Source organism: Phragmites australis, chromosome 22, assembly GCF_958298935.1.
Source record: "Phragmites australis chromosome 22, lpPhrAust1.1, whole genome shotgun sequence".
Classification (NCBI taxonomy): domain Eukaryota; kingdom Viridiplantae; phylum Streptophyta; class Magnoliopsida; order Poales; family Poaceae; genus Phragmites; species Phragmites australis.
In genome coordinates, this window is record NC_084942.1 from 20474190 (window position 1) to 20492659 (window position 18470).

Below are 18470 nucleotides of genomic sequence, written 5' to 3' on the forward strand. Positions count from 1 at the left end.
CATAGTCTTTGTCCACAATATCTGAAATAATGTCTCTACACTTTGAGGCACCTTCTAAAGTGCCACAACAAATGTATCTACAATAAAATATGTTGATTTATAGAGGCAAGTTACGAAATAAAAAAAAAATTGGTATGTGGTGAGGGGTATCATTTTGACCAAAGATAGCTTAGCAAAGTGTAATTGGAACGGGAACCTAAAGTGTTGTTTCTGTGCTTATAGTGAAAACATACAACACCTATTCTTCGATTGTCATATCACTAAGGCAGCTTGCCAGATTTTCAAACTTGCTCTGGATATAAACACTCCTACAAATATTACACATATGATGGGTGATTGGCTTAGGGGTGTTGGGAAAAAGCAAGAGAATAAAATTATTATGGGTATAACTGCTTTATGTTGGGCTATATGGTTATGCCGAAATAATATCACTTTTGACAAAAACAAGATAACCACTTCTTTCATGCAGGTGCTATTTAGAGGAACATACTAGCTTCGCCACTGGAATTTGTTACAGAAAGAGGAAGACATGGAAGTAGCATGGAAGGCATGCCAAAGATCAGAGATTGTCGCTATGGAGATATTCGCAAAGAATGGGTGGTGGTCTAACAACATACTATGTGGGGGGATGATTATCCTTTTATCATGTAGTTTGCTTTATTTTGACAGATTCTTGAAACAATGGTGTAATAATGAACTAGGTCGTGTGCATTATATAGTGTAGAGGCTAGAAACTCTTTTCCATTATCTAAAAAAGATGTTTTTATTATAGTGATTATTTATCACATGTACTATATATTTATCTAAAGATAGATAGATCGATCTCATGTAATCGTTTTTCTAAGACCCTCCTTGACCTTGTGATATAACCTCCCACTGAACTTATTTAGGGAGGGAAATGAGCTGGTGGATGGAAGTGAGGCACGCCACTCTTTGAAGAACTTGGTAGAGGTTGGAAGGAGAAGAGATTACTAGAGAGTCCAAGGCGAGATGAGCAAATACACCAAAGTCCGACTATTCTAAGGAGTTGAAGTGACTTGGTCTAGCATGTTCTCAACTCTGTGAAGAGTAGCAACATAGGGTTGTCATGTGCAAGGTGAGCCTTGATAGCCTACGACGATGGTGACACAATAAAACATTAACTGATGATATTGGGAGATAAAAACATGGATGTGGCATAGAGATATTTTGGATAAGTCACATCTAGAAATTTCCAAGCCAAGGAATGAACCAGGCAGGGGCGGATCCAGAAGGTCACCGGGTGGGCCTCGGCCCACCTAAAAAAATTAGAGTACCCTTAGATCTCAGGATCTAGCCCAGCCCAACTCTCCCATCCCCAACTCCCCATTACAGGACGACGCCCCTGCTCACCCTATCCCTAGCCACCCTGCCCGCACCTCCAGCTCTAGGCTCCACCATCCAGCCGGAGTCACCGCCTCGCCGAACCAACCAGTCGTCATCACTCAACTCCAGTGCCCGCCTGTCAACTGTCGTGCCTCGGCTGATCGCGCCACATCGGAGACTGGAGTGCCGACCCGGCTACCGAGCCGCTCTGAGCGCTCTTAGATCCCCAATCTTTAGCGTCGTTTCGCCACCGTGGGCCGCTGTCAGCCACAACCCTGGTGCCCTCCCATGTAGCCGTGTTGGGTGCTGTGGTTGGTGACTCGGTCGCCAGTGCCCATGCACCATTGCCAGTCGACCACCACCCACTAGCCACGCCTGCGACCACGCTCGTTAGTGCCCCAATCGCCCATGGTCTATACTGCTAGCAGTTAGTTTGATTACTTGATTTTGAAAGCATTTGATTGGTACTCATAGTCCAGAATTCTTTGTTGAATTCTTAATAGCATCAATCAAATGGCAGGGCTAGATTGATTTCTGAATTTTGAACCATCATAGTATTTGATTGATAGTCATAGTTACTTACTACTTAGTTTGATTTTTGAATTATAAATAGCAGACATATGCTATGTTGAATTCTTTGTGGAAACATAGCAAACATATTATGAATAGCAAACTATCACATCTTGCCCCTGTTGAATTCTTAAATTCTGAACTATTGAATTGCTCCCTCCGATTTTAAGTACTTGACGTTTGGACTAAGATCTGGTCAAACTTTGAAAATTTTGACCATCAATAGCTTACAAAATATAGTTATAATATCTAATAGAAATATAATATTATGAAAGTATTTTCCAAGACAAATCTACATGTATGATTTTATGCTAAATATTTTAGAAGCTATTGATGGTAAAAAAATTAAAAGTTTGACCGGATCTTAATCAAAGCATCAAGTATTTAAAACCGGAGGGAATACTTGATAGGCTTTGATAGTTTGATTTGTAGCCTTGAAGGTCTCAAATATGAAGAGGAAAGTTGTAATTATTTTAGATAATTTGCAATTTATATTCATGTAAAATTAACTGGTACTCTTATTTGAACAATTTATATTGCATATTTCTTAATTTGATCTTTAATTTTATTGGACTTGTGATATAGTATATATGATATGTCATGTTAGAAAAGGCACATCCTTTCAATTTTTTGTGGATCCGCGCCACTGGAACTAGGGTGGCGACAACGGCATCAAAGAGGAGTTGCCATGGGAACCAGCATGATTTTTCTGCCTTTGGACTTCTTGCGATTATTCTTGCTGTGCTAGCTTGATGAAGATTTTGAGCGAGTGTTGTTGGAAGAGGACGAGTTTGTTGTGGCCGGTGGAAGAGATGAGTGAGGTAGGGGTAGGAGGAGGTGTCGTTGTGTTGGAGAAGAAGATATCTAGTCTCGAGGAAGGAGGGCAAGGAAACTTAGGCGGAGATTATGGTGTGGGATTTCCCGTTCAAACCACAAAAAATTGTTAGAACTAGGGTTTCATATAAGATCTTTTGACCAGCACTGAGAGAACGTGCAAAGGTCTTAGCTTTTCACACGTACTATACCATGATTGTCATGTCACCTTGGGTAGTGTTGCAGAATTGAGTATCAAGATGAAGGATACAAAACATCTTGATGGTGCGGAAGAATCTTAAGTGCTCATACATGAGCAGTGGCGCTTGGTCTAAGGATGATCGAGGACAATAATTTCTTTAGAGATGGTGTTGTACATCCAAAAAGCAACAGATAAGTCATTGGCTTCCCTGTGCATCTCCAAATATATTATACATCTTGGTAGCACGCTTGACCATGGCCTTCAAGGAGAAATATAATGCCAGGTAGGACAAGGAGGTGTATATAGTTGGGAGGAGCATGTACACATTTGTGTCTGCTATAGTTAAAGTATACCAAGCCGCTGACCTCCAGGAGGGCCAAACCCACTTGGCACCAACCTCTGCTCCGCAGGCTGATTGCTTTTCTTCTTCATCACGAGGGCTTTTGGTGGAAGGCTTATATATATAAGACCTTGTAGGAGACCTAGAAGCCCTACCTAGCCTCGAGAGCCCGTACTAATTAGCGCTCGTCAGCACAACCCTGGCACTAGTTAGTGCTAGGCTCATGCGAGCCAACACCAACTAGGGCATCGATTGCCACAATTTGCAGTATTCTTCTACATTATGTTACTTGATCATTTCAGCTAATAGTTGTAGTCTTGGTGGTTATCTATGTAGACGATCCTTGCTAATTGAGTTATGTTCAATTGCTCGGCGTCCTTGATAGATATGATCTGTTTGAGAGAAATATAGCAGGTGAATTCTTGGGGCTGTGATACCACTGGGATAAGATCTATTTTGGGATGGCGACGAGGTTCATAATCCTTTAAGATAGAGCATTGTAGCTCCTTGCTAGCCTATTCAACACATGGAATACTTGTAGCCGGTCTGTGGCAGAGATAAATGCGAGAAGGCGTTCCCTCTAGGATTGTCTCTCTTTGGTAGTTTGATCTACTCAACTGACAATCATTAGATAATGATTAGGATTAAATTGGGTTCCATGATTAGGTCAATTATCTTTCGTGACGTAACTCAACTATCTACTAAACAACTCTAAAATTGGATCTACGCTACATATGCTATCTATTTGGGTTAATGTCTAAAGTTGGTTAATAAACATTAGGTACTTCAATGCAGATTCCTCATGAATCCAATGATCTAGCCTACTCCGCATGAAAAGCAAAATTTACCCATGCGCCTTGTAATATTAATTTATTTGCATATATCTCGTGTCAACAAGATCAAGAGTAGGATCTAATGTTGGCAATACTCAAGGAGGGCTGAGAGTTAGGGAGATGCGTGGCAGCCAAGGCAGAAGAGAAAGAAAGACGAGTAGAGGAGGCGGATACACTCATTAGCTGAGGCTAGCTATTGGGTGAACCTGTTGGTGGATGGACCTCAATACCCGGTTTAACATTCGATGAATCGTACATATGTGTGCACGTTTATCATTTTAGAGTCTTGAATTCACCCATGGTGGATCCAATAGAGCTCAAGATTCATTTTTGTTTGGATGGTAGAAATTGAAAGACACTAGTACTGTTTTGCTTGTCCAACCATGTTCACTAATAAGGCTAAGTAACATGCCCTTAGTGTAACAAAGGAATATGTCAGATGAATGGACTGTGAACCAATCCACCATCCTTGTCAATTGATGCTTAGTGTTGAATTGTTGATGTATGTATTGAGGCTATTTTCCTAAGTATGATACATATGGCCCAGTTTGGAACATGGGAAAAAAAATTCCTATTCTTACTGGATTGGATTGCTTCTAGTGAAATTTCTTTGTTCAAAACAGGCCCTTATAATTATTTCATCAGTTTCAATGACAAATACAACTATTTCAATTCGAGGAGCGCGCTGCCCATCGCTTGCTTTATTTGAATGGCTACCAATCATGATGGAAAGAAGCGCCAAAATGGAAATTGCTCGCTAGTTAGTACTAAAAGCGGATCGAGTTTCATTTACTTATACGAAGTTACCATATAGCTAGGAACACTCAGAAAACAGGAGCTAATGAAAGTACTACTATATCTGTATATCATCCATTCATAAGTTTAGGTGGAAATTTGAGCATCAAATTAACCAGTAAACATGCATGCATTAAACGGTAATGAGACTCACCCGACAGTTTGAATGAGTGTGATTACTGTGAGAGACCAGAAGTCCTTGTTAGACAGATTGGGAACGAATCCGCCGAGGAGGACAACGGTGGACCATGTGAGCACCAGGAAACCTAGCCCCTCACGCCCATCAGCAGGTACCCCATGAACACGGCATAATTGTTGATGAACCTTACTTCCTTCCATTCGGATTCGTCGATGGGATACGGGCGAGCCATTCTTCTTCCCTAACGAGCCAAGCTCGACTGAAACACAGGAACCCTAGATACATTAGCATAGCATAGCATAGCATAGCACAGCACAGCATGTTCACTCCTCCAACCGCTAAAACAAGTATAAGACTTGCAGTGTGCGAGCATCCTAGCTGAGAATGCGCAAGCAAAATTGCTGACTTGTGATTCTCCGATCAGTTAAACAAATGACTCATTGTAGCTATATTATACTTGGTCAGCTCTTTCTTGGGTTACGCGATGTAATTTGGAAAAAAAAGAGAGACTAGACACAGAAAAAGAAAACTAAAGCAGAAAATAACAGAAACATATACTTGTCATCCCACCTGCAAGACGGCGAGAAGACGAGGCCTCCTTGCTCGAACTGCAGCTAGGTGGAGATGAATCATATCTCGGCTGAAAGCCTTAAAGTTTGACCCAGGCAGGATTATTGAAAGGAAACAAAGACTAAAGCGTCTGCTTTGTTTGCGTATTGTGTGGAGGAAAGGAATAAATTATAGCCAAAAAAAGCAAGCTCATAGCTAGGGCTGCTGCTCACCTCTAATCAACTGCACTCCCTGCTGCAGGTTGTTCCTTCATTTCTTCCTTGTGATTCTCAAGAATCGGTTCCTTAGCTCTCATGCGCGCCAAAAAGTGGCAGTTGGAGTGGTAAACTGGTAATATGGTAGTATTATTTTCAATTTTGAATAACACGCCCGCTACCACTCTTCTGTTGCTCCCTTGAACGGTTCCTTGCTCAGTTTTTTCCACTATTTTCGACAGGAACCCCACTCTGGAGAAAACATTTCAGTTTGAACCCCTCAACAGTTTAAAGACATATACAATGTGGCAAAAGGAAGAAACTGTTAGATAGGACTTTGAGATAAGAAAGCAATATGGAAGCGTGAAAGTCGACAAAAAATAAGATACATTTTGGGAAAATGGAATTTCCGTAGAAGAGAAGCAAATGAAACGGAGATGAGATAACTAATCCATCTATTTGAACGAGGGTAATCACCATAAGGCGCCAAAAGAACTTCTCCAGCACGGAGATGAAGCCGCCGAGGAGGACGACGGTGATCCATGAAACCACCAGCAAACCCATCGTCGCGCCAATCGCCAGGTGCGTCATAGCCATTGGTAAGCATTAATCTGAACCACTTGGTGGACCTGTAGACAGGGCCGGTCCTGACTCCTAACCACATAACTTTTATGGTGTTAAGGATGCTATAATCTAGCTTTTTAAAAAATTTCAACTCAAACAATTACTTGTAATATTTTTTATTTCTCATCTTATGTGTCATATTTTTGTCTGAAAATTTTCGGAGAGCTAAATGATAGCATCATCTATAACACAATTTTTTTAAAATTGTGCAAGACTTTTTCAATAGTGGTTTTAATTTTGAGAGCATTAGAACATAACATTTTTTAAAAATTTTAAACCTGTCATCTGTTGAATGCGCGACACCTATCAATGAGCGACAGACGTATAGATCTATAAATTTTCAAAACGGACACGTATTTTTCCAAATTTTGGAAATAAAAATATATAAATAAAAAATTCGGTTGAAAGAGGACGGAACGTGATTTACGGCCTGGACGGCTGGACCTTTTCTAGTTAAGACCGTAGACTCGGCCTAGCCTATGGAAACCACGGATTTGGGGCTAGCAGATGGCCCACATAGCATATAGGATAGGTTTGCTACATAGATGGGCTAGGGGCCCTGACTTCCGGGGGCCCAGGGCGGTCTCCCCTGAAGCCCTGCCCCATGGGCCTGCCTGTAGATGGACGTTCACGTAGCCCAGGCTCAAGCCAGAAAACCGCACAGCCCCGCTACAACCAGCGCGCTCGCTACCCGTTACGACGGCGTGTGGTAGATACGGATCCGACGAGTTTTTTATTTTTATTTTTATATTTTTTATTAAAAATTTAAATAAATAGACCGTTCGTGATAATATTTGTAAAAATAGGCGTCTGCCGCTCTTTGAAAGAACGGGTGGTGCTAACTGCCCTCTTAGAGAGCGGGTAGTTGCCAACCGCTCTTTCACCGGACGGGTAGGCCTAGCTTTGATTTTTTTTAATTGTACATTTGTATTGCTCAATATTTGAAATTTATATGTTACAAAATTTGGAATTAAAATGGTAAAAAAATAGCTAATACGGTATAATGGGGTAGCGATATTCTGGAAAAAATGGATCGTTGTACATATATCGATATTTTGAACTAGTTTACGTATTGTTGGGAGGATACAAAATCAATTTTTTGAACAAATTATAGATGTGAAGTACTCGTAGCATATTACGCGGCAATAAGGTTATAAACAGCGACAAACATAAGATTATATATACGGTGGAAAACATTACATGGAACTATAACCACGAATACACGACAATAAAAAAATGTGCCATGTACGGTTCGTATAAAGACCCACTTAATAGTGCACTGCTCCTAATCGTAACATGCCTTAGGGAGTGGAAACATGCCGTGTTATATTAGATACTCTCTATTGAGTGCACCTAGGATATTTGCCCTTTCGCAGGGCATCGAGATTTGCCACCTTAACGCGACGGGCTCTCTCCTGCTTCTTTGCCCTCTCAGCTTCACAGGCCTGAGCCGTGGTATGGTCCTGCGTTGCTTTCCTCATGCGCTCTTCTTCCTGCCGTTTTAGATGTAGTTCTTCTTGCTGTTGCTCGTACTCCCGGCGTGCGTAAGCTTCCCTCCTCCACCGCACGGTCATATCGATCCACCGCTTCTGGTCTTCATTTTGCTCAATGTCGAGCTATTCAATAAAGTCACATATAGGTGAAGGAGATTGGATAAATAAAACAAAATGAGAGATTAGCAAAACAGTGCATAAAATCGGGAAAGACGTGGCTGATCTTTGTCGTTATACCAGTGGATACTCATACGATCCATGTTGAATCCTGGCAGCCCTCTCACTCCCCTCACGCTCATCCCCAGCCCGAGCCAAGTGCGGGGCCTCGTGAAGGCGGCAAAAGGCAGGGATGTCGACAGCCGTACAGTGGCGCAGGGCCAGCGACTGGTCCCGACAAGGGGTGACGCTGTCGTTACAAGGACGGCCATGGCCTCTATCTCCTCAAGGCTTTTGGATTAGGAGAAGCTAACGACACACAGCACAGTGTAGCATGAGGCGCTTAAGAAAATTGAAATCGCCCTATGGGGCCTAGGTCCGAGTCCTGACCGTTCGGGGCCAGGCTGATTCGGCATCCATGGGTGCCCCCACGGGCCTCAAGCCCTGAGACAACCATGGGCCTAACCTAACTGCTCGGGTCTAAGGGGCCCTGCGCCCCCGTCGGTCACCGTTATGGGCTCTACTACCCTTCTCCTTCGTGGCTCCGCTGCCACCATCCTCTTGCAGTACATGTTGCCACCTCGCAAGCACGGCTTCGTTGCCATAGCATCCACCCTCGTGTAATCCGTTGCTGCCTCACCACGCCCTCCTATGAGGCTCCACCACCTTCGTGACTACGCCGTCACCCTCTCGCAGGACGTTGTCGCCGCCTCGCCTACGCGCAGTCCACCGCCGCCCCCTAGAACATTGTCGTCGTCTCTCCTTCATACAGTCCACTACACCTTGCCTGCGCCACCCTCACGTAGTAAGCCACTGTCGGCCCGCTTGCGCCCTTCCACTGTACACTATAGCGATCAAGTCTCGAGTCTCAGGTCCCTTATAAAGCTCAGGTTTATTTTATACCCAGTAACTATTTTAGGTCAGATCAAGTTTAAGATCTCAAATTTCATATCAGATATGTTCTTGCTCCGTTCAACTCTGACCTACGTGTTGCAACCCCTCACCACCACCCTGAGCTCTATACTCTTCGATAGTGTGTTAGCGTATACCTCTCTTTACGCTTTCAAAGCCGAAATGTGAATTAACTCTGTTGTAATACGTGCTACGGCTGGTTAGGCTTACGCACGGTGCACGAGGCGAAAAGACGGGCGCGGGCCCGGGGCTCCTCCTCCACTCGCGCCACTACCACACTGCATAACACGGTACACCGAGCAGGCCAATGATTCCACTCCACGCACCCTATTCCCGCTCGGTCCCACACACCGAATCCCCCCCACCTCGCTCGCGCGTATCTCCGAGACTCCGACGACGGACGACGAGCGGATCCGCCGACGCCCTCGCGCCACCCCACCACCCACCACACTCGATCGGTGGCATACATGTCGGACCCACGAGCATGTAGGCCCACGTGCCAGTGGCAGGAACTGGTTTAAACCATTTCCTCCTGACGCCTCCTCTCACTTTTCTCCGGGCCCCGCGGGACAGCGACCCCACGGGAACGATGATATGATATCCCCCACATACACCCGCGCCCCCCGGGCCCGCTCGCCAGACACCCCACCAAGACAGCCGCGTGAGACACTACCTTCTTCCCCACCCCACCCTCTCTCTCTCTCTCTCTCCCTCTCGCCCCCCCCCCCCATTCGCCTCTCCTCCATCTCCGGCGGCGCTGCTTCTGCGGCGACCCCTCCGCCTCCGCCTACCCATTTCTCCGATCACGGCCTCAAACCTCGTGTCTACACCGCTGGTCCGCGCGCCTGCCCAGATCCACCTTGCCTCCTCGCGCTCCCGCGCCCCTGCACGTGCGCCGATCGGCAGGCGGTGGAGGCGCAGGGACCGTGTGAACGATCCTCAGATCCAGTGATCCTCGTGGCCGCCGCGCCTGCCATGGACGACTTCCAGGGCCTCCTGGCCCGCGACTTCGGCCTCCGCCCGCAGGGGAAGGCCGCGCCCATGTCGGCCGCCCGTTCCTCGGTGCCCTCCGGATCCGCCTGGCCCAATACCAGATCCTCTTCGGCCTCCACCGCCGCCCCCTCCGCACCATCGTACGACGACCTCTTCGGGAACGCGGCATCGGCCCCGCCGCCCAAGTCCACGCCGTCGCCGTCGCCGTCGCCGTCGGCCAACCTCGACTCCATCTTCGACTCATTCAAGGAACCATCAGCAGCAGCGCCGCCGAAGCCAAAGCACTCGTCCATGCCAGTGTTTGACAAGCCGGTCTACGACGACGACATCTTCGACGGGGTCCCCGGGGTGAAGAGTTCGTCGGCGCGGTATGATGATGTGTTCGGGGGGAGCCACGCGCCGACCCCAGCATACGACGACCTGCTTGGGGGCTTTGGGAAGAAGTCGGAGGCAAGGGAAGAGGTCGAGGGGAAGAGAAAGCCTGAGCCAGCTGCAGCGTCGACCGGGTTTGATGATTTGATCCCAGGCTTTGGCGGGAGTAGCCCGGCACGGCGAAGGTGAGCAACTGCGCACTTTCTGTGCAATTCAATGTGCACGGGATCGTTGAATGCTATATTGTCGATATGGGCGGTCTAGCTGTGCATGGTAGGTATAATTTTGGCGGTTTGGTCAAGTGAACCAGTAGCTTTTGTCAATACTCGGTAACGGTCGGATCATGTGAATGCTTGTTGAGTTGGACAAATTATGCTGCCTCATTTATTGGATGTTTTATCGAGTAGATTCTCGCTTGCTAATGTGTCCTGCGTTTGATTTGGTAATTCATACTAGTGAGGTAGTAAACCATTTATGGTATATGTAAAGCTCTACGCCACGAAAATTATCTCAAACTTTGTTTGGAAGAATGGTCCATTTCCGTTGGTTATGGCGTGCATTTAATAGTGATCATATCTCGCAGACTTTTAGCTTATTAGTGTATGATAGGCTTGATGACTTCATGGTAATTCAAATAACTTATTGGAGAAATGTCTGGAAATGTATCTGGTATTTTTTTTAAATGTATCTGGCAATTAGACCTGCGATGTTGTATGGCGCAGAATGTTGGCCAACTAAAAGGCAACATGTCCAACGGTTGAGTGTAGCGGAGATGCGCATGCTGAGATGGATGTGTGGCCACACAAGAAAGGATCGGGTTCGGAATGAGGACATACGTGATAGAGTTGGTGTAGCACCAATTGAAGAGAAGCTTGTCCAACATCGTTTGAGATGGTTTGGGCATATACAACGCAGGCCCTCAGAAGCGCCTGTACATAGCGGAAGAATAAAGCGTGCGGATAATGTCAAGAGAGGTCGAGGTAGACCAAACTTGACATGGGAGGAGTCTGTAAAGAGGGATCTGAAAGACTGGAATATCACCAAAGAACTAGCCATGGACAGAGGTGCGTGGAAGTTAGCTATCCACGTGCCAGAGCCATGACTAGACTTGCAAGATCTTATGGGTTTCATCTCTAGCCTACCCCAACTTGTTTGGGACTGAAAGGCTTTGTTGTTGTTGTTGTATTTATACTGATGTCAATGCATCTTCTCAGCCAAGCTTATATGCTGCGAGTTGCTTGGACCTTTATTGCATTATGTTGATATGTGACATATGATGGGTTCAATGTAGGTCATTTAGATTGATCACAGTACATGTGCTAGAGTTTGATTGAGAATTGCATGCACTCTTTTGCTATATTCATTTGGTTTACTTGTTTGTAGTGTATGATTGGCCGGTTTGGGTATTTTTAAGTAGAATGATAAGAGGTTCATAGAATTTTGATTGAATTGATAGATCATGGTTAATGTTGGTAGAACTCTATTCAATTTGTGCCATAAGAGCTTTGTGTGCCAGCCGAGATGAATTGATTAAAAAGTTGTGTACTTTGATGGATTTCATGCTGGAATATGGTTTACAAAGGCTTGCTCAAAAGTTGAATTGTTGAGTAAATTTAAATAATGCTTTCAGGCCTGATCACTATGCACAGTCTTGTTAGAATATGAGCAGTAGATTGCAACATTTATTTGTAAATTTAGACAATTATGATAATCTTGGTAGCTTGTATACTTTTCTTTATGAGATCAAATGCCGAGTTTTCTTCGAAACTTAGCATTTTAGTATAAATTTCTGAGCCATGTCCCATATTCCTATAAGGCAACTATACCAACCTTCTTGGGGAGAGCTGTTGCATACATGTTGAATTGAGGTGATAGCCATACCAACTTTAAGTTTAAACAATTTAATATGTTAGAAATATTTCCCTTGAACAAGGAATGCATTTTTGAACTATTTTAGGTGTAATTTGCCTTGGACGTTTCTGTACTTATTCATACAGATTCCATCTTTATTAAGTTACACATCCAATTGAGGCGATATGCTGGCCATCTAATGCCCATATATTGTTGAACAAAGCAACTTTTTTTAATCTACAATTACTTATTCAGAGTCAAGCTTATCAAACATGATATTGAAAATGCAGATGCAGTGGATTCAAGTGCTTCTGATTGCTCTTTGAAAATTTCAAGTTTTCAACCTTTTTAAATACTGAAGGGTCTTGGATTAGCTTCCATGGTGGTCAAATTTTTTTAGCGCCTTTTGACATTTGGGTTCCCATACATGCTTAGGACCTAATGTTTCATTCAATGGTCTAATAGATTATTTAGTGTTATGTATGCAGAAAACAAAGTCATTTGTGAACTTGCTGTGTTTGTATGAATGGTTGCCCTTTTTGTGCTATTTTTTGCCCACTTCCTTCTAAACATGTTCACTTAGTAACTTTCGTCATTTTCTTGACTTCAGAGAGACTGTTGGTGCTAAAGAAAAGAAGGCTTCCATGTCAAGATCTAAGCCAACAGTTAGCATGGCAAGTGACCCCTTTGTTGTTCTTGAAACAACTTCATCCTCAGCCCATCCATCCCCTGGGATATTCACGGATCCCTTAGATGAATTGGGTAAACCTGCAAAATATCAAGGGAAAAGCCGTGAAAATACTGCGGCCGGCAGCGGTCTGTTTGAGGATGCAAGCACTTTCAACCAGACCCCTAAATCAGAACCTTTGTTTACCTCAGATGTGAACAATGGCCCAAAAGATAGGAATGACTCGAGCAAAGTCCGAGATTCAAGCCCTGTCCAAAGCTTTCCCAAACGGAACTCTGCCCAACAACCTTCTGTGGAGAACTTTGAAAATATCTTTCCTAAGTCACAGTCTGCCCGATATTCAGATGTCCATGTTGACATTGGTTCAGAGAAATACAGTGGGAATGGTATAAATGATCAGTCACCAAGATCTGATGAATCCGAAGGTGAGATATGGCTCACAGTTTCTGAAATTCCCCTCTTCACGCAGCCAACTAATGCTCCACCACCTTCAAGACCACCACCACATCTTGCAATTAAGCAAAACCAACAACATGGATCAAAAGCAAAAGGAAAGGATGGTGACTATCTATGGCATTCTAGCCAAAACTATAATAATCACAGAAGTTCATCAAATCAAGCTGGTGTTTCATCGATAGATGAACTAGAAGATTTTGCAATGGGCAAGTCTCAGAATGCCGATGCTTTTAACGACGAAGAATTTCAGAGAAGTACAGCAGCAGCAGCATCTGCAGCTGCTATGAAAGAAGCCATGGATAAAGCTGAGGCAAAGTTCAAACATGCCAAGGAAGTTCGAGAAAGAGAACGTGATGCAAAGCTTAGAAATAGGGAACAGCAGGAACAAAATGATGAAGCAAAGTCGTATGCCCAGGATCATGAGGCAAAAGAGAGAAAGGATAGACTAGAACAAGAGGGAGAGATGAGACAAAGAGAGGAGAAAGAGCAAAGAAGACTTGAAGAAGAGAGGGAACTTGAGCGACAGAGAGAAAGAGAGAGGGCTAGGCAAGCGGTGGAGAGGGCTACAAAGGAGGCACGGGAAAGAGCAGCTGCGGAAGCTCGTGCGAAAGCAGAGAGGGAGGCACGCCAACGTGCAGAGCGTGCTGCTGTGCAAAGAGCTCAACAGGAAGCACGCGAGAGGGCTGCAGTGGATGCTAAAGAGCGAGCAGAGAGGGCTGCTGCAGAAGCAAAGGAGAGGGCGGCTGCTGAAGCTAAGGAGAAGGCTGCTGGTCAAGCCAGGGATAGGGCTGCAGCAGAAAGAGCTGCTGTTGAGAGAGCTCAGCAAGAAGCAAGGAGAAGAGCTGAACGAGTAGTAGTGGAAAGGGCAGCTGCTGAGGCTCGGGAAAGGCAGGCCGCCGCCGCCGCTGCAGCAGCAAGAGAAAAACAGAGTAAACCAGATGATCTTGAGTCCTTCTTTGGTATGGGTGCCCGAGCTAATAGTGCTCCGAAGCAAAGGGCTCCAACAGTGGTGATTACTGTACCAGAATATGCACTTCTGATTTGTATTCATCGCATTTTTTTCCGTTAATGTTCTTCCAATTTTGCATATATCAGGATTCTATGTTTGATTCTCAAACACAAAGTAGAGGGGCTGATGCATCACACAGAGCGACTTCCGCTTCAGCATCGATGAAAAAGGCATCATCTACAACAAATATTGCAGATGACCTTTCTGCAATATTTGGAGGAGGTACTGATCATTGAAAACTTAGCAGTACTGAAATTTTGCAATGCCAGTGTTTCTCATCTTATGGCAGTAACAGTGTATTTGATTTATTTGTATTTTTTTTAGCTCCTACATCATCTGAAGAATTTCAAGAAATTGAGGGAGAAAGTGATGAAAGAAGACGGGCTAGGTTTGAGAGGCAACAAAGAACTCAAGAACGAGCTGTAATGTTGCTATAATTTTAATTAAAATAGATTACCAGCCATAGCTTTCTATTACAAATTGGTATTGTGGATAATTGTTGTGTGTTCATGGTTTCATTTTATGTTAAGCTTCTTTTTCGGATAAAAAAACTGTGATGCATGGCATTAATTATCTTCATTCTGTATGCAGGCAAAGGCTTTGGCTGAGAAGAATGAGCGAGACATGCAGCTTCAAAGAGATCAAGCAGAAAGACATGTAAGTACTATGTTGTAAACACATTGCATAACTGAATCTACTTCTTTCAGTCTAGTCTCTTCTATAAAGCATGAGTTATAATGGTAATCTCCATATATTTTCATAAGCTGGCAGTTCCGTAGTTGCCTGTTTGTCTAGCATGTCACTGGTCCTTTTAGATGCACTTTATTGTCTCATGGTAGCTAGTTCCTTCTAACTGTGTTGTCTGATAATTCCAGAGAATTGCGGAAACACTGGACTTCGAGATTAAACGATGGGCTGCTGGAAAAGAAGGCAATTTACGTGCATTACTATCAACTTTGCAATATGTGAGTTGAACCTGCTAAACCGAAAACAAATTAACCCTTATTTTTTGTCAATTTTCTGTTCATCTGTGGATGTTCTTCTTCTTTAAACAGAAAGCTGCATGCTGTCCTTTCCCTTGTGTACTGGAATCAATGACTTATGACATCCACTGTGGCTTTGTGATTTTACAAGTATAGTCTGCATTTCTTATTGTGGATGCATCATGGTCAACATATCGCACCTCATGTTCATATTTGGTCAGGAGGTTGCTTTGTTAAGCATTCGAATCACTGGTAGGAGTCCCAGCATCTGGTTTTATCAAACTAATTTCAGTTGAGTTGACCAGAATCGTGGTATTGAGGTGGTATCTGATAGTTTTGCTCGCTTGCTCATGTTTGAATGTGATGTACCAGGTTATCTTTAGAATTAGTTTGGTAAATGTTGCATATATGCTGGTTGAAACTGATTAGTTTCTAGCAATATGTGGTAGGACAGTAATAGAAGTAAAATTTGCCTCTTACCACATACCAAACCATCAAAATGTGCTGGCAATCAAAACATTATCCCTTGTTGTGAGCAATACTTGAAGGTTACACATCCATAGAGGTATGCTCGGTATCTTTTTTCGCTAACTCCAGAAACATCTCTATGGCTTCATACTCTCGTCACTTGCTGCATCCATGATGCTCCAAAACTCTAGCTGCATCCGAGATACTGCAAAATGGCAGCTCCTAGCAAGTAATTCTGAGGCCTACTTAATAAAGCATGACGCCTACTTAATAAAGCATGCAGGACCTCTAGTCATGCACAGGAGCATTGCTTACAGGCAGAATCTACTTTAGTTTGTTGATTTAATCATCTTGTTTTGTATGCTTGTATAGCTTATATCTCCCTTCAAAAGAGATTACAAGAGATGTTATGTGGCTTTCCTAATATAAATTCATATATTCTAAATGAACAGGTACTTTGGCCAGAATGTGGATGGCAGCCTGTGTCCCTTACTGATTTGATCACTGCTGCTGCTGTTAAAAAAGTTTATAGGAAAGCAACATTGTGCATTCATCCTGATAAGGTACAACAAAAAGGTGCAAATCTCCAGCAAAAATATATTGCTGAGAAGGTTTTTGATCTCCTTAAGGTGTGTATCGCTCTCAAAATATGGCCCGAGTACTAGCTTGCTATTCATCCATGGTTTTATTGAGCTATTCATCCTTGTTTTTCTTTCCATGCATTATGGTGTGAAGACATTAAAAACTAGTGCTCATTATTATTATTTTCCTATATATGAAACTTGTGCACTATAGAGCTACTGACCATTCGCTGAAGACGAAAATTACGGTCTTTTGGCATTTACTGCTCATCTTTGTTAATATTTTAAATTATCACGTGCGGTCCATGGAAATAAAGATGGGTCCTAGGATGATCGATTGTACATAGAAAGTACCACGCCTTGAAAGTTTGATGTGATTTATGGCCCACAATAGAATGTTTATTACAACGATTGTTTGTGTCAGCCTGGAGCCCTGGACCACCGGCGGTGCATGGGAAGATATGTACTGCTACTATGCCTCTACGGTCAAATCAACGCTAATCATAGCAATGACCTATTATCCTGCCTCTTAGACACCTCCTATCTAGACTAACTATTGAGGATTTTTTAATGTACTGCGCTGATTTCTGAACTTAGTACTCTTCACAGTTTACCTTATTTCCATTTACTCTATGTGCTTATCTATTAGTTGAAAGAGTGCTGGATAACATCTAAATATTAGGAGGTTGTATTTCTGTGGCTTCTCAATAATAATTATGTTTATTTTACTTATTCCTTGGATATTAAATCTGTAAGGTCTGGGATAATAATTCTGTAATTCTGTATTTCAATGTTTTCCCGCAGTATCCCTTTGGCATCTTAGTTTTAGTAATTCTCATCTGTACTTAAATAAAACAGGAGGCATGGAACAAACTCAACTCTGAAGAGCTCTTCTAGACAGCCTTGTGAATGAACATTCGTCACCCCATCGACGCTTGCATGAGGAGCACGCAAGCTGGAGCGGTCAAACGGGCAAACAATGAAGTGATCAAAGCGAAACAAGTTGTTATAGTTGTCATCACCATTCACCCCCCCCCCCACCCCCTTTTTCCTTTCCATTTGTTTGTGATGATTCAACGGCAGCTGTGGCGGCCCAGGCTGGACCCCATGTGAGTAGGTGTATATTAGTTTCTTTTTTGTAGAACCAGCGTTTTGTGATTTTTGAATTAGGTACAGGGTTTATTTATCCTGTTGGAGCTGTGTCCGATTCATGCGTGATTTTGTTAAAAAAAAAGTTATCGATGGAATTTTGATTCCTTAGTAGTCTATCATCATTTTGGTTGTTTCTGCGTTAGGCCCACTTTGGAATAGAGGAATTTTGAAGGGATTTTGTAGGGTTGGAACATAGGAATTGTATATAAAATTTTCATAGGATTCATTCATTTCCTCCACTTTTGGAGGATTCTAGAATTTGTTTGAGAAATCCAATCCACAATGCGTCTCATTCTTTGTTAAAGAAACTCGTCCCATAAAAAAATCATGTGTTCTTTCACGTGGTACATCCAAACATTTTTTTTTAACTTTTACGTTCTCAACGAACTTATGTAGGATTTTAAGTGACAAGGCATCCTGAGTTTTTCCTGTTCATATGAGAATCTACATTCCAGAGATACCCTTACATCGAGGAATGAGGAGTGTAAGTGATGGATCTACAGTTAATAAGTTAAGGCCTCCTTTGGATCCAAGAAATTTCATAGGAAAAACACATAATTCCCAAGGGAATTTTATAGGAAAAACACATAATTCTCATTCCTATGGAATTTGGAATTGTAGTACCGTTTGGAATGTAGGATTGAGGCATAGGAAAAGTGAGGAAAAATTCCTTTGCTACCGATTTCACAGGAAAATCACAGGATTACAAACATCCACTCTAATTTCATTTTTTCGCTGGCGTGCGTAGGACCGAGGCAAATAGTCCTCATTAGCTACTGAAGATGAGAACAAGAACGAGAAGAATAAGAAAAAAGAAAGCTCGTGTAGCCGTTGCCCGCTGCTCGTCGGGTCGTCGCCACGCAATCGCACCTTCGCCCGCCGTTTGCCATGCGGCCGCCGGGCGGCTTGACATGCCAAGGCCAAGATGCTCA

At 43.5% G+C, this 18470-nt stretch overlaps 1 protein-coding gene across 1 annotated transcript; it reads left to right on the plus strand.

Moving 5' to 3' along the window:
- The first annotated feature begins 9627 nt into the window (after positions 1-9627).
- LOC133904307 (auxilin-related protein 2-like) lies at positions 9628-17809 on the plus strand. Its single transcript, XM_062345772.1, has 8 exons — positions 9628-10535; positions 12812-14354; positions 14441-14576; positions 14679-14776; positions 14946-15011; positions 15230-15319; positions 16258-16434; positions 17245-17809. The coding sequence occupies exons 1-8, from the start codon at positions 9961-9963 to the stop codon at positions 17281-17283; spliced, it is 2724 nt and encodes a 907-aa protein (XP_062201756.1). The 5' UTR covers positions 9628-9960; the 3' UTR covers positions 17284-17809.
- The last annotated feature ends 661 nt before the right edge of the window (positions 17810-18470 follow it).